We start from the raw sequence: 14523 nt of genomic DNA, 5'->3' as shown, positions 1-14523 counted from the left end.
GAGAGACCTGATGGGGAAGAAGCCGCGGGTCTCCTAAATCCGTGCTGCTGCGACGGTCGATGCGAGGATCTAACTCAGTTTAGCATCTGTCGTTGATTTTCAATCGAACGGCTGTCCTGAAAGATCGATTGGGAGTGAGAGACTGGAAACCAGACAAATAACCGAAGATGGGGCCTGGTAGCTCGAGTTTGTATATGCGTGTAACATGGGAAATCCCAGGAGGTTTGGGAGGGACGCGGATTAGATACTGACAGGTTGAGTAGCCAGACTCGCTACTGAAGTGACGTCACCCAGTTATGTGGACCCCACTCTGATGTATATGTTGTATCCACAGCGTCCATTCAGTTGGAGATATTATTTTAAGGTATGGCCCAGAGAACGAGGCATTCCAAATCTTTAGTGGACCCCACCACAGAAAACAATGGGAAGATTGATGCCCACCGTTGAAACCTTCCTAAGGTCCACCGTGATGTTTTTTCGAAATCCAATCTGTTCAAAAGTTAACAAAGACATTGAAGAATGCAAAACACAAATATCAGCTTGATCGAAAACTTTCGTGGCCTTTAGAATTTTTTAATGGTGATGTCACTCTCTCAACTGTTTTCTTTGGTGGGGTCCACTGGAGCCTTGGATATGACTCATTCTGTGGATCTTATCCTAAAATGATCTCTACAGATGGATGAACGGCGTGGATACAAAACCTACATCATGGTGGGGCCCACAGAACTTGGTGACGTCACTTCAGTGGCGGTCTCGCTACTCAACTTCTCCCAGTTCGCGTCCCCCCCAAAGCTCCTGGGATTTCCCATGTTACACGCATATACATACTCGAGTTACCATGCCCCATGTTCGGTTATCTGTCCACGCGCCCGTTTGGGAGTCCACGCGCACCACTGGATTAGTTACAAGTGTCAACCCAGCACTCGTAGAGACGGCGCGGCTTAGGTGGATCCGGGGTGGGTGGATCCCTGACTATGGGGCCCACCCTGATGGATGTACCTTAAATCCATTCCGTCCATCCGTTTTGAAAGATCATTTTAGGATATAGAAAAAAAAATTTGAAGCAGATCAAAATCTCATGTCCATCACACTATAAAAAAGAGTGGTGATTGACCATTAAAAACTTCCTGTGCCCCAAAAAAATTTTGGATCAAGACTATACTTGTATAGGGCCTTCTAAGTGTTTGCAACTTTAGCAACATGTTAGATGGCAAATAAACACTAGGGTGGCCCAAATACTATTTTAATGATAGGTATTCAATTAATATTGTTTTATATGGTATGTCCACCTAAGAATTCGATTTACTATATTTTTATCATCTATCACGCCTTAAATTCAGTACTTGAGTTGGTCAAACTTGAATTCGAATTACAGGACTGTGAGTTGTACTTAAACAAAATATATATCGCAACCTACATTATTTTCATGCATTTTCAAAGCAATTAGAGCAACTAAAAAAGGACAAAATAAATATCATTAAATAACATTTACAAATTAATCATTGAATATTTAATTACATTGATATTCAAAAATAATTAATAACAACATATATTGATCTTTAATTAACTTCTAAATAAATAAAGGAAAAAAAAGTCTTCAATCTTGCCCAACTGATTCTTCATATTCAAACCCTACAAAATAATCTATACGGGTGCGAACGCAACAGCTCGTAAGATCACATCCTTCCTAAAATTGAAAATTATACTTTAACATCAATACAACTCAATAAAATAAATATGATTAATTACGAGTATTGAATCGTCATTTTACATGACAACAATAACAATTTATTTTATTTCAAAACAACAAAATAAGACAATGCAGTCATCTAAAATCATTTTTGGTTCAATCCAGGGTAGAGCACCTGTGTGTGTTGATCCTTTTATAGAATGATCCTCGGCAGAGCACTGGTGTTGATCCTTTTAGGAAATGACCCTCGACAGAGCACCTAGTGAATAAACTTTTAGGGTAAATACTCAGGGCAGAGCACCTGTGTGTGTTGATCGTTTTAGGGAATCACCAAGTGCAAAACACCCGTGTCGATCATTTCGGGAATAACCTTGGGCAGAGCACCCGTCCCGTGCCGATCTTTTCGGGAATGACCCTGGGCAGAGCACCCATAAAAATATAACAATCCTGTTAGGGCAGAGCACCCATAAACAAATAACATGGTGATCCTTTTATGGCAAAGCACACGTAAATTCAAATACATTATACACCATCTAATAATAAGGAAATAATTACAATTTAAGCACACAACGATGATTAATTGAAGTCAGTTAATAACTCAAATAAATTACCTCTATAATATGCAATTAAGAATCAAATAAAATAATATACAACTAATGACAATAATCAAATAAATTGAATATATATAACAAATAATCAATTCAATTTATATGTTAATGTAAAATTTTAAATTGAGAAGATCACCTACCTGATTTAGTGTAATAAAATTTGATGTATGATTGGTCTTAACGTGTCGACGATCCGACTCTGCTCCAGTTCGACTCAGTTGAACGCATTATACATTAAGTGACTTAGCGTGACTCTTTACAGCTTCTATGTAAATTGATGAAGTCATCTGTCATGAAATTACAATTGTTGGTCATACATAGATTAAACTAACGTTTCTATTTTCCAGCCAAAATCTAAGTACTCAACCTAATGACTAATTAAGTTAACTCAGTGAGTTGACTCAATGAATCAATAGCATCAACCCTAACTAGAGTACTATTTTGAATCAATTAGGTTAGAGGATAGTCTACCTGTCAGGGATTGCATAAAAGGTTTAGATTAAACTTGGAATTTGTTTGAATGTGAAGAGTTGACGGGTCAACTCGTTGAGTCGATTTAGCGATGATTCTCTCCTACCTTCTTCCTCGTTTCTTCTCTTCTTCTCCCTCTTTTCTTATTCTTCTATTCTTGCCTGTTGTGTCTTTCCTTCTAAGTTACTTCCTCTAGATCACGTCTCACAGCTGGTCATGAAAACCTTCAACTCAATGATTCAATGACTTTTGAGGTTTTTTTTTTTTTTCCTCTCTCTCACCATTAATGCCCCTGGCTTTTGACGCTGGAGAAAACTCTTAAAGCATTTAGACAGTTGGAGGTTGTAACTAAAGCAAGCAGTTTGAAGAAATAAAAGAAGAAGATTGCAAAATGGATCTCTGGGTGAATTTGATTGGTTATCTGAAACATGATGCATTGAAAGATTTAGAACCATTGTATGGAGAGGTAGGAATGGCTAAGATTAGGTCATAAGGGTTTCACGCGGATCGTGGGGGAGAGTTTTCAACGGATGGGATTACTTCAAAGTTCGAACATAATAGATGGTATAGATTATGCTATGGGTCCTAGCATGAAGAATGGTTAATGGTCATAGCTAGAGTCGTGCGAGCGCTGGCCGAAGAAGAAGGGAGAGAGGAGTGGGAGATGGGGTTGGTTACAGTGAGAGGAGTGACGTGCAATGTCACGTTACTTTCTTCTTTTCTTTTTCTTTTTCTTTTTTCTTCAAAAAACATAGTGGGACCGACTAAGATGGCGTGGAAAATCCACTCCGTCCATCCATCTTGTCAGGTCAAGTTAGGGCAAGGGCCCAAAAATGAGGCTGATCTAAGGTTCAAGTGGGCCACACCATAAGAAACAATGGGGTTTGGGATACCTACTGTTAAAAAAAAAAAAAAAGCGGGATGTTACAATGCCTCCAAATGATTTCTCAAAATAGATGACGGCATGGACTTAAGCATATAAATTATGGTGGGCCCCACAATTAGGGATCCAGTACTGACCTTGAATCAACTCCCTGGCAAGGCCTAGATGGGGTGAACCTGGATGTTGACGAGAAATCCACTTCATCCACCTTTTTGTGAGATCATTGTATGACCGGTTTAAAAAATGAGGTAGATTAAAAAATTAATTAAGTTACATGGCAGGGAAAAGTGAAAATGAAACATCCACTGTTAAAACATTCACACACTGCTAAAGTTTTTCGGAACGCACGACGACAGGGAGGCTTCTCTACCCAATTTTTTCCATCACGTGGCTCAATTGAGTTTTAGGTCCATGTTAAAACATGAAATGGAAAAACAAATGTACAGTGGATCTCTCATAAACATAGGTGGTGTAGGGCTGTGCACGAGTAAAGTTAGCTCGGTAACTCACTCGACTCGACTCGAAAAAGTTTGATTCAACTCGGTTTGAAATTAAGTTTGAGCCGAGTTGAGCTAATTTTTTGAGCTCGAAAAAATCTTGAACCGAGTTTAAGCTTGTCCGAGCTTGACTCAACTCGGATCAAACTCAACTCAAATCAAACTCAGATCGATTCAGTTCGGTGACTCGATTACTTTGATATTGTTGTTGCTCACAAAGTGTTTGATGAAATCACTCAATGAAGTGTGATTGGTGGTAAGGAAGGTACATATATGAAATAAAGACTTTTTTTTTTTACAAGGTGTTTGATAAAATACCTATAAAATCATTGTTGTTATTTTATATACAGTGAGATTTTGAAAATGTAGACCATATGTTTGTTAAAATGCCGCACAAGCAAACTCAGCTCAATATTGACTTGAACTCGGCTCGAATTAGCCCGAGCTACTAACCAAATTAAGCTGGGCTGGCCAGTCAGGCATAAGGACCGAGCTAAGCAAGTTTGAGTTGGAGTTAGCAAATGGCCAGCCAAGTCGAACCGTACCAAGCTCTACTAAGTTCAACTTGTGTACACCTATAGACTAACCACCCACTTCCATGACAGGAACTTCCTCTGGAAGGTCAATCCACGCGAGCCAGAATTGCAATGGCTAAAACATCCAAAGTTCTGCAGGTACACCATATTGTATATCCAAAATTCACTCAATCAATCCATGTTATTAACTTATTTTTACCACACATACAAAAAAATCAGCCCCATAAAATACTTAAATCAGTAAGTAAACATAGTAAAATTTGCCTGAAAGATACGATTTCACGTGGTGTGGCCCACCTGAGCTTTAGATCAGGCTGAATATTTTTTTCCTTCCCTTCACCATTCTCAGACAAACATGATTAATTCCCGCACACTGCTCGGGCGAGATGGCCCTTGGGTGTTGAATTTTGGCTGGTGCTTGTGTGAAGGAGTCAGCGGCATGCCGATTGCGTGCTGAGTAAACTCTGTGGGGCCTACTGTGATGTATATATCTTATCCAGTCCATCCATCTGCTTCACTAGCTCATTGTAAGACATAATCTAGTAATGAAAGCATATCCAAGGTTAAGTTGACGACACCACAGGAAACAGTGGGGATAAAGACGCCCACAGTTGAAAACTTCCTAGAGCAGACTGTGATGTCTGTTTATCATCCAACCTGTTCATACGGTCACAAAAACATGGATGAAAGGAAAACAGAATTATCAGCTTGATTCAAAACTTACGTGGCCGCCATGAAGTTTTCAACGGGAAGGCTTCAATTCCCAGTGTTTCCTCTGGTGTGGTCCACACGAGCTTTGGATATGCTTAAAATTTGGTATTATAATCTAAATTGAATTGGAAGAACTGATGGACGGCATGGATAAGATATGTACATCACGGTTGGGCCCACAGAGTTTACTTTGTACAGTATAGCATACTAACTTACTCATTACGCAATCCGCGTCCAACGACATAAATACAGGATAGGAATGTCAGAGTGATACATCATACTGGCGGACTAAGTAGCTTGAACTTAGACACGAGGCAGTTTTACATTGTTATGGTCTATTGGAGTTTTTCATAATCTGATATTTTTTATGTACGGTGAAAATTAGGCTTGTCAAGTGATGGACGGATTGGATTTTACATGTACAATGCTGTGAGATCCACAGTTTTTGGGTATTTTAGGTGGAAGCGGATTGTGTGGTGTGCACACACCAACGAACTAGGTGTGTTGACGTCACCAAGACCTGTGGGCCACACCATTATGTATGTGTAATATCCACACAGCTCGTCCATTTGGTGAGATCATTTCGGGGTATAGTCCCAAAAATGAAGTGGTGCCAGAGCTCAAGTGGACCACACCACAGAAAGCAGTGGGGACAATAATTTCCACCGTTGAAATATTCTTAGGGCACACCATGATGTTTATTTGCCATCCAATTTGTTCATAAGGTCACACATATTTAGATAAAGTGAAATAACAAATATCAGATTGATCAAAAACTTCTGCAACCCCAATAAATTTTCAATGATAGACGTTCAATCCCCACTATTTTCTTTGGTGTAGTCCACTTGAGCTTTGTATTTGTCTCATTTTGAAGGGTCAAGCCCTAAACGGATCTCTCCAAATGGAAGGACAGTTTGGATGTAACAGGTACATCATAGTGGGGACCACAGAACTTGGTGACGCAATCGGCCTTCCTTTTATGTCGTTTGTAGAACAGTTGTAACCAATTCCGGTCCAATTCAAATGCTCTGACGTAAGCCGAACTGTTGCGGGACTCAATCCCATAGAGCAGAAAAATGGCAGCTACGGCGCGAGTGCACATATTTTGGCAATCGATTCTCACACGTGCTAGCACAGTGGCACGAGAAATGGGTGAACGGTTCACACCCACATAATCAAAGTTATTTTAAAAAGGTCAAAAAACCCAAAAGTGGATTATAAAGGTCAGGTTCTAGGAAACCGGCCTCTTAGAAGGCGATTCCATACAAAATCAGTCAATGGGCCATCGATTCTACGTAAAATTGATCCTCGGTCTATTGATTATTTACTGGACCAATGACAAGCCATGTTCCATTGCGTATTTCGCTCTCATTTGCATGCCCAGTATGTGTTTTGCGTTGATTTGCATGCCCCATATGTGTTTTGCTCTGATTCGCCTGAATGGCGGTTATTCAAGCCCCCAACATCCATTTAAGCTACTCCTTGCAAGTGAAACGAGGAATAAGAAACAGAAATGCTGAGCCAGAGAGAGGAGCGAGGGTGGGAGACTTGAGAGGGCCGCAGCGGTTGAAATCTCCATCTCCGATCGCAGCTCGGCCGAGCTGAGTCCATGTTGGCACACCGTCAACCACTCAAACTACACGTGCCATATCTCCCTCACTCCTCTGCTCCCTTTAAAAAGCTGATGATGTCATTATTTAGCCCAACAAAAATTACGAAATTTTTAAAGTCGAAGAAGACATTGAAGTAAAAAAGAGTAGGGTTGGGAACGAGGATATTTGACAATCCCTTTTGTAGAAAAGAGTGTCGGATCTCCTATTTTCCTTCTCATATCTCAAATCAACTTGCATTCTTGTCCACACATCTCAAAACACATTACAAGTACACACTCACCTTTTTTACTTTACTTTTGCAATCCTCTTTCCTATTTACTTTATTTCTTCTTCTTTTTTTCTTTTTTTTTTCGTCTACCCAGGGTTGTACACCTTACACAGTAAGACTAGGTGCCATTTATTTTTTCTTATTTTCCTACTTGGAGTCTTAAACTCCGCGAAGCATGACTAGATACAATAACACCGAAACTTTGTTGAATCTTCCTAAAACTGTAAAATCTTATAAAGTGGAGATCATGTATTGCATAAGCGAAAAAGAGTGCATAACTCTTTCTTTTTCCGTAATCGAGACTCTTACTTAGAATTTACGGTCGTATACCAACCACAGGAGTCACTTGAGTTGAAGAATCTTGTAATTCCCTAACCTTTTAAGCGATTATATGATTTCTAACCAGCCATAGATTCCAAGCTTCTTTTAGCTAGTGACAGCTTTAAGTCCGTAACATCCTGAATTTTCATAGCTAGAGTTTGTACTCATGCCCAAGAAAACTAAGTTTTAAGGAGGTATAAATTGGATGCTTTGAAAATCATGCCTTTTTTTTCTCGTTTGGATCACATCCAGATACATTCATGAAGGTAACATTCACGAGAAAAAAATCGACTGTATTGATTATTTCATTAAAATAAAAGAATAATCAAATGCCCTCTCAATGAAAGCTTATTACAATATCAAAGTTCGCAGCAGAAGTATAAAACTAAATCATGAATCGAGTTCTTATTCTTTCATCTTACTTAAAGAGAATGTTCACTAGGTCCTCAATCTGTACGTCACCTGCATAATTTATACGGTTAGAAAAGGGTCATTGCCCTACTCATAGTGATGGTCATCCTTTAAGATTAACATTAATTCAATATATTCATAAAATCAAGGTAAATGTTCTGATACGTCCCGTACTCCACAACTACAAGAGGTATCAATATGCACAAATAATCTATATGAGATGCATGCCTAGCAAAGTATATGCGGTTCATCACACTTAGTGATTGTCATAATGTAGAATATGATTAGAGTATCTGACTCGACTCGCACTCTCATTATACGGATATTCGCCGAATGATTTATGTGACATGATTTGTTCATGGAGCGATTATTTACAACATCCAATCTCGGAAGTGATGTGACATTGCATTTGCGATTTACACACATCAATTTGTGCACTACTACCCATGAAACATGGAATTACGTGTCGCCCCAGGGGCCACTACCGAAAACGCATTACATCCACAATATTTATTCAATCGCTAGAAGAGGGATTCCTAACATAACACTTGCACTTACAGAGAATACAAACTGAATCACGGAGGTTTTACAATATCAAGACGCATGTCCAAGCCTTTTGAAAATAGATAGCATAAGGCCAATATAGAGAAGAGTGACAATGATCAACTCGAACAGTGGTAATGGCCAACATTACGAATAGAAGAGCGTCAACGGCCGATTCTTGCATAAAGAGAGTGACAATGGCCAACTTCCTAATTAGACGAGCGGCAACGACCGATTCTTGGTAAGGAGAATGGCAGGGTCAACTTGATAAATTTGGTAAGGCAAAGACAAGGCTTGTATCCATGGCCCCATATAAACTCAGAAAGATAACTTTATAAGTAACACTATACTATAATATCAAAAGGCAATTAATTGATGGTAAAACATATAATCACAAAAAGAACTCAAAGTAACATGAAGGCATGTTAGAGTAAGGTAGAAATAACTTGAAAGCAAGTAAACACAGGATAAAATAACAGGATGACATGTAAGGACAAGACAAATATAATAACTTAAATTAATGTAAGCATAAAGGATAAAACCCTTACCTTTTGTTATCTTGTTCATCTATTACCACTGTTGATGCTAGCATAACCTTATCCTAATTCAAATATTTTGAACATTGTCAAGGTTAGGCTAAGTTCTCACTCACGCTAACCTTAATCCTAATTAAATTGAGTAGAATTCTTGATTGAGGTATGACTTATGTTATACTCAAATCAACCTTGTTGGTCTTTGTGGGAAATCTCCACCACCATTATAAAGAAAAGGAAAACGAAAATCTGAATGTTCAAAGGGGAGATCGGACTTGAACCTGACGTGAGTTTCCTTCTTCCTTGCTGCTGGCGACGACTGGAATTACTGAACCCAAATTCTACTGGACTTCAACAGGGCTGACCGATCTCACCCCTGTTTCCCTGATCTTTCTTCTCTTGTTCTTCTCTCTCTCTCTCTCTCTCTCTCTCTCTCTCTCTCTCCTCTCTCTCTTCTTGTAGTGCTTCTCAGATTACTGGGTGAGGGTGCCTTTCGTAACTATGTAGTGAGGTTTCCAGGCTCTTCTTGCGAAGGTTTACACAAGTCTGGCTATGCAGTCCGTCTCTTGCGCAGCGAAACAGGGAGAGCATCTCGCAAATATCGGGTTGATATCTAATCCAACCCTTAAAAGTGGTTGGAACCTTCTTTGCTTTGACTAGGACGAACTGGATCAAATCCAAGATCCATAGGTGGGACGTCCATCTCCCGGTTTGTTTCGAGATTTCTGCTACTAGCGTTGGTCGTGGATGGATTGATATTGCATAATCGGTGGGGTCCACAATCATCGTTGCTTGGGAAAATCTACTCCCTTCATTAGCATGAGGAGGTAGTGTTGGGCCATGGGACAAAAGATGGAGTGAATCTGTTGATCAGGTAGCTCATAAATGAAGCATGAAGGTGCAGTGAAACCCATCCTTAAACCCGTTTTGGTCACTGTTGTTACAGCGTGCAAAAAGTTACAGAAAGTTGCCGACTTTGGTTTATTAGTTGGTTTAGGTGGGGTCCGCTCCGTCTATCTGGTTCGCTACGCTATTTTAGCACATGAGGTCGAAAATGAAGTAATTCCGTAAATCGGGTCGATTACATACTTCGACCGAGTAGTGAGAACACTCACTGTTGAAAGCAAAATCTACTTTCGACGTCTGCTTGGTGCCATGACATATCTATTTACAAATTTGCCATCTACTCTACCTCCAACTTCTGCCATTAGTTGTGTCACAATGCACCATTCGAACGCATTGAAATTCTTCGACCATCTTTGATTCTTCATGTTCTATCCATCGATCCATTTCAGGCCTTGATCACTTATGAATTACCAAGATGCTCTTTTAATGGCTAGCACACTCTGAAATTTGAAATAGCATTTGTGCACCTTTAATTGATAATTTACCAGGTAGTATGGACCTATATCCTAAGACCTTTATAGTGACTGGATTTTCATGATATTAGGATGGCCCGTTTGGTGGATCCAAACATGATGGATGGTTATTTAGCTTGCTGAAAATAAGGTAACTTGATGGTTAACCCTCTAGCCATGTATGTAGATGAATGTACGGTTAGTTTCGTAAACGGGTGCATATAAAGCGGTTTTCTGGAGTGATTAAGGGTAGGATATGTACACCTTTAGGGCCTATTTGGACTCGCGGATTAGGTGGAAGTGGGTTGTATTACAGTGGATTGCACGCCTTCCAATGTCAAGGGTGAGTATGACAGTGGATTCCATGCAATCCCACTGGATTGCTATATCCATCGGCCCATCTCTGCCATGTTTGGATGGGCAGATGGGATTGAATTACATATCCATCGGCCCATCTCTGCCATGTTTAGACAGGCAGATGGGATTGAATTACAAAAGCATAGTGCGTACTTGGACAGTCGGACGGCCTGCAACCACCCCCGTGTCTGGTGGTCGGTGATATGTGGGATCGACCCGTGTCTGGTGGTCGATGATATGTGGGGCCCACCATATGTATGTGGTTCATCCATTCCACTCATCCATTTTTAAAGATCATTTAATGGCCTGACACAAAAATTGAGGGGGATATATATCTCCGGTGGACCACGCCAGATAAAAACAATAGCGATTGGATATCCACCATGGAAATCATCCTACGGCCCACTGTACTGTTTATTTGACATCCAATGTGTTAAGTAGGTCATACACTGACAAATGAATGGAAAAAAATAAATAAATTATTAGCTTCATCCAAAACACGAAAGGCCCCAAAACATTTTTAATTGGTCGATGCTCATTCGACACTGTTTCGTGTAATGTGCTCCAACTGAATATGATATATACATCATTTTTGGTGTCATACCACAAAATCATCTGTAAAAATAGATGGTCGGCATGGATTAAACACATAAGTTATGTTGGGGCCCACAGGTCACTGACCAGCAGCCATTGGCTGGTCCCGGGGGGGTAGCCAATCCGCGTCCCATTCGCAGCAACGGACGGATTACATGGCATTATAGAAGCTGCAGCGTATGATGTGGCTGGTTGTCTGTGCTCTTTGCACCACTCACCAATGTAAATGTCTCATCCATGCCGTCCATCCACTTTGACATATCACCTTACACAGTTGTCCCAAAAATTGAAGGCGCGATTTATCTCAGGTGGACCACACCATATTAAGATATAGACCCATCAACGCCTCTAATACCTAGTTTATTCAATGAATATCACTATCAACATTAAACATTGCCGTGTATTCGCATGGACCACATCACGTGACAGTGGTGTGATACATATAGATCCCAACAGATGTATGACATGCGAAAATAGAGATATATGAATACATGAAAAGTGCAACGACATGTTAAAACATAGGTTGTACAGGGAAATGAGAGGAACAGAAACAAGTGACATATTACAGATACATACAGTCATCCGTGTTAGGCTAGAATTTGAAAATAACAAGGAAAGTAAGAAAAAGGACACAAAGACTAACTAGAAAGGCACAAAATATCTCTCTATCTGATGTGGGAAGATCATCAGTCGACACGGCCTTAGAAACCATGGCCGGTGTCGCCTGTGTCGCCTGTACCATTTGTCGAATGGATGATGATAAAGACTAGTGGATGTGATGATCATCAGAAAATACAGCAAATTGAACTGCATGAGAATCCGTGTGAGGTCTCAATGATGCGCATGCCTTATCGAAGTTACCGTCCCAGAATGCAACTGCCTCTTTCCAGTTCTTGAATGCGCGGTCTATCGCTTCACTATATCCTTCCACCTCCAACCTCGTGTCGTCCCAACACATGTATATTTCAGGCCTACGTCCTACCAAGACGACGTAATACTTCTCCTTTCCCATCCGCAGTAACATGGACGTAATTGGCACTAGATAATGTCTTGGAATAGAAATTCGCAATTGAAGTTTATATCAGTATTGTCCTATCGAGTAGCATCGTAAAGTACAAAAAGACTAGGAAATGAAAAAGCTATACCGTTGTCAGTACGTACCCTTCCAAGCTAGCGGATTGTATGGTCTTATCTATCTTAAGAAAATAAACTTACCAATCATAATTCATGTGGAAGTATATAAATGATGTTAACTACATAAAAGTTGTCGCACTAGCACAAGTCATATTTGTATATACTACGGATATACCACCATGTTTGTCAGTCCAGAAAAATAAATACTCAAAAATAAAAAATTCAAACACTAAATCAAGTAAATCAAAGTTATTACATGCCAACACCTAACAAGCAAGGGAACATAACCAAAGATATTAAATCCTCAGATGGATCCGACACCTCGATCCCCAAAGTGGTCATGGAGAGTTTTTTTCAGCCAGTCAATACGGCACTCAGGTCGCAGACTCACAAAGAACGATGCCAGTTCCTTATCCTTGCTCAAGAGCTGACCAACCTCAAAAAACTCTGAGTTAGTCAGGCCCTCGACCTCTTCTAGTACATCAAGTACTTTGGAAGTGCGATTCACCAACTTCCCGAGGCCAAATTTGAGCATTGAATCAGCGACAGTTTGCAGAGACGCCCCTAGTACTTCACAGGGACAAGGATAGCGCGATCATTTCTTTCCTGCGCTCCCACTTTAAGTAGCATTGGTATCAGCTGTGTGAGTCAGAGTGCTACATGAGCCGTGTTGTCCTATCGAAGGACTGTCAGGTGAGAATGAGATGGTCCCTGTAGACTCTATGCCATAATCATTTGACAAGTCAATTGTATCGTCCATATCATCATCCACCTCTCTCCATACATCATTAAGTTCTCGTTGAAGATGAGATGATGATGCTGATGCAGCTATACTCCTACTGCCGCGGACATACCATCCCGTTGCCTGGTCCGAACCGACGATCATTGCAAGATCATCCATTCTCTCAATCCGTTTCCCGCGTAGTCTTTCCGCACGCGGGTGAGACTACATCCGTACAATCAATAGTTGTAAGTATAATATGCGAGTTAATAACACATCATATGGCGGAAGCAGTATATTTCAAAAACCATACCTTAAGATATTCCTCCCAGACTTCATCGGGGGCCGTAACCACCATCCGCTCACTGTCCCATCCAAACCCGCTAGCCGCCAGCATATCCTTTACTGCAGTGTACTCCCTCTTGTAATACCTTAGTTGATTCGACACATTCTGCCACCTGAGGACTATATTGGTATGCTTTGTTACGGCTTCTGCGGCAATTTGATATGCCTCACGTTTGAAACCATTATCACCCTTGCGTCCTAATGCCACTTGTTCCAGAAATATATCGATCATAACCTGATTCATGTTGGGAGTCCATTTTATTTTTGGGGCTCTAGATACAGGCTCGGCCAGGGATTTCACCATCTTCGTGCGTGGGGAAGATCGTGTAGGCACCACTGGTATCTTAACCAGTGAATGTGTTGGTGTCAATGGATCATCAAACACTCGGTCTGCCATATCACCTGAATATCAAGTACATATGATGATTTACAACTGTCAACCATAATCATAAGAATGACAACTATTTAGAAATCATGATTAACAAAATCATCATTTGGTATCTCCATATAATGAATCTACGTAGTCAGAAGTTGGAAGATTCGAATTCCATTGTCAAGTACGCAACGTTTTCCAAATGTCATTAACAACAAGTCACAGAATTTGTAACATTTAACGAGCAATTATCTACTCCTACTATTTTGCTGCGCATCCGCCCACATTCTGGTTGCGATATCATCGCGCATGCGGATCCAAGCATCCTTTTCGTGCTGAGATGCTCGCAGTAGCCATTGTCGTTCCTCATTTGTTGATACATCTTGAGGCGTTGGGTTACCCTCCCCATCAGCAACAGATATTCCAGCGTATTCCATCTCTTCGTCAAATTCTGGACCGGTACGTATGAAATTATGTAATACACAGCATGCTATCATAATTTTGACCTGTGTGTGGAAATCATACTGCATGGCGGTCTTCAAGATGTCATATCAAA

At 40.4% G+C, this 14523-nt stretch overlaps 2 protein-coding genes across 2 annotated transcripts in view; both read right to left on the bottom strand.

Annotated features, from left to right (window-relative positions):
- LOC131242936 (uncharacterized) overlaps positions 1 to 171 on the bottom strand; it is a 38138-nt gene extending 37967 nt beyond the window's left edge. Inside the window, exon 1 of the mRNA XM_058241921.1 lies at positions 8 to 171. The gene's annotated coding sequence lies outside the window, so the exon portion shown is untranslated. The remainder of the gene's footprint in view (positions 1 to 7) is intronic.
- A 12569-nt stretch (positions 172 to 12740) lies between these two features.
- On the bottom strand, positions 12741 to 13840 carry LOC131244431 (uncharacterized protein At2g29880-like). The gene is made up of 2 exons (XM_058244034.1): positions 13563 to 13840; positions 12741 to 13474 (listed from the first exon to the last, which is right to left on the bottom strand). Exons 1-2 carry the CDS (start codon positions 13836 to 13838, stop codon positions 13148 to 13150), a joined length of 603 nt encoding a protein of 200 aa, XP_058100017.1. The 5' UTR covers positions 13839 to 13840; the 3' UTR covers positions 12741 to 13147.
- Between the last annotated feature and the right edge of the window lie 683 nt (positions 13841 to 14523).

The sequence above is a fragment of the Magnolia sinica genome, chromosome 4 (assembly GCF_029962835.1).
Source record: "Magnolia sinica isolate HGM2019 chromosome 4, MsV1, whole genome shotgun sequence".
Taxonomy (NCBI): Eukaryota; Viridiplantae; Streptophyta; class Magnoliopsida; order Magnoliales; family Magnoliaceae; genus Magnolia; species Magnolia sinica.
This window is presented reverse-complemented; position numbering and strand designations above follow the sequence as displayed.

Excerpts from the sequence above, each read along its gene's own strand:
- LOC131244431 (XM_058244034.1), bottom strand. The coding sequence starts at position 13,838 with ATGAATCAGGTTATGATCGATATATTTCTGGAACAAGTGGCATTAGGA. Across the intron at positions 13,475-13,562 it reads TCTGGGAGGAATATCTTAAG|TCTCACCCGCGTGCGGAAAG; the intron begins GTATGGTTTTTG and ends GTACGGATGTAG.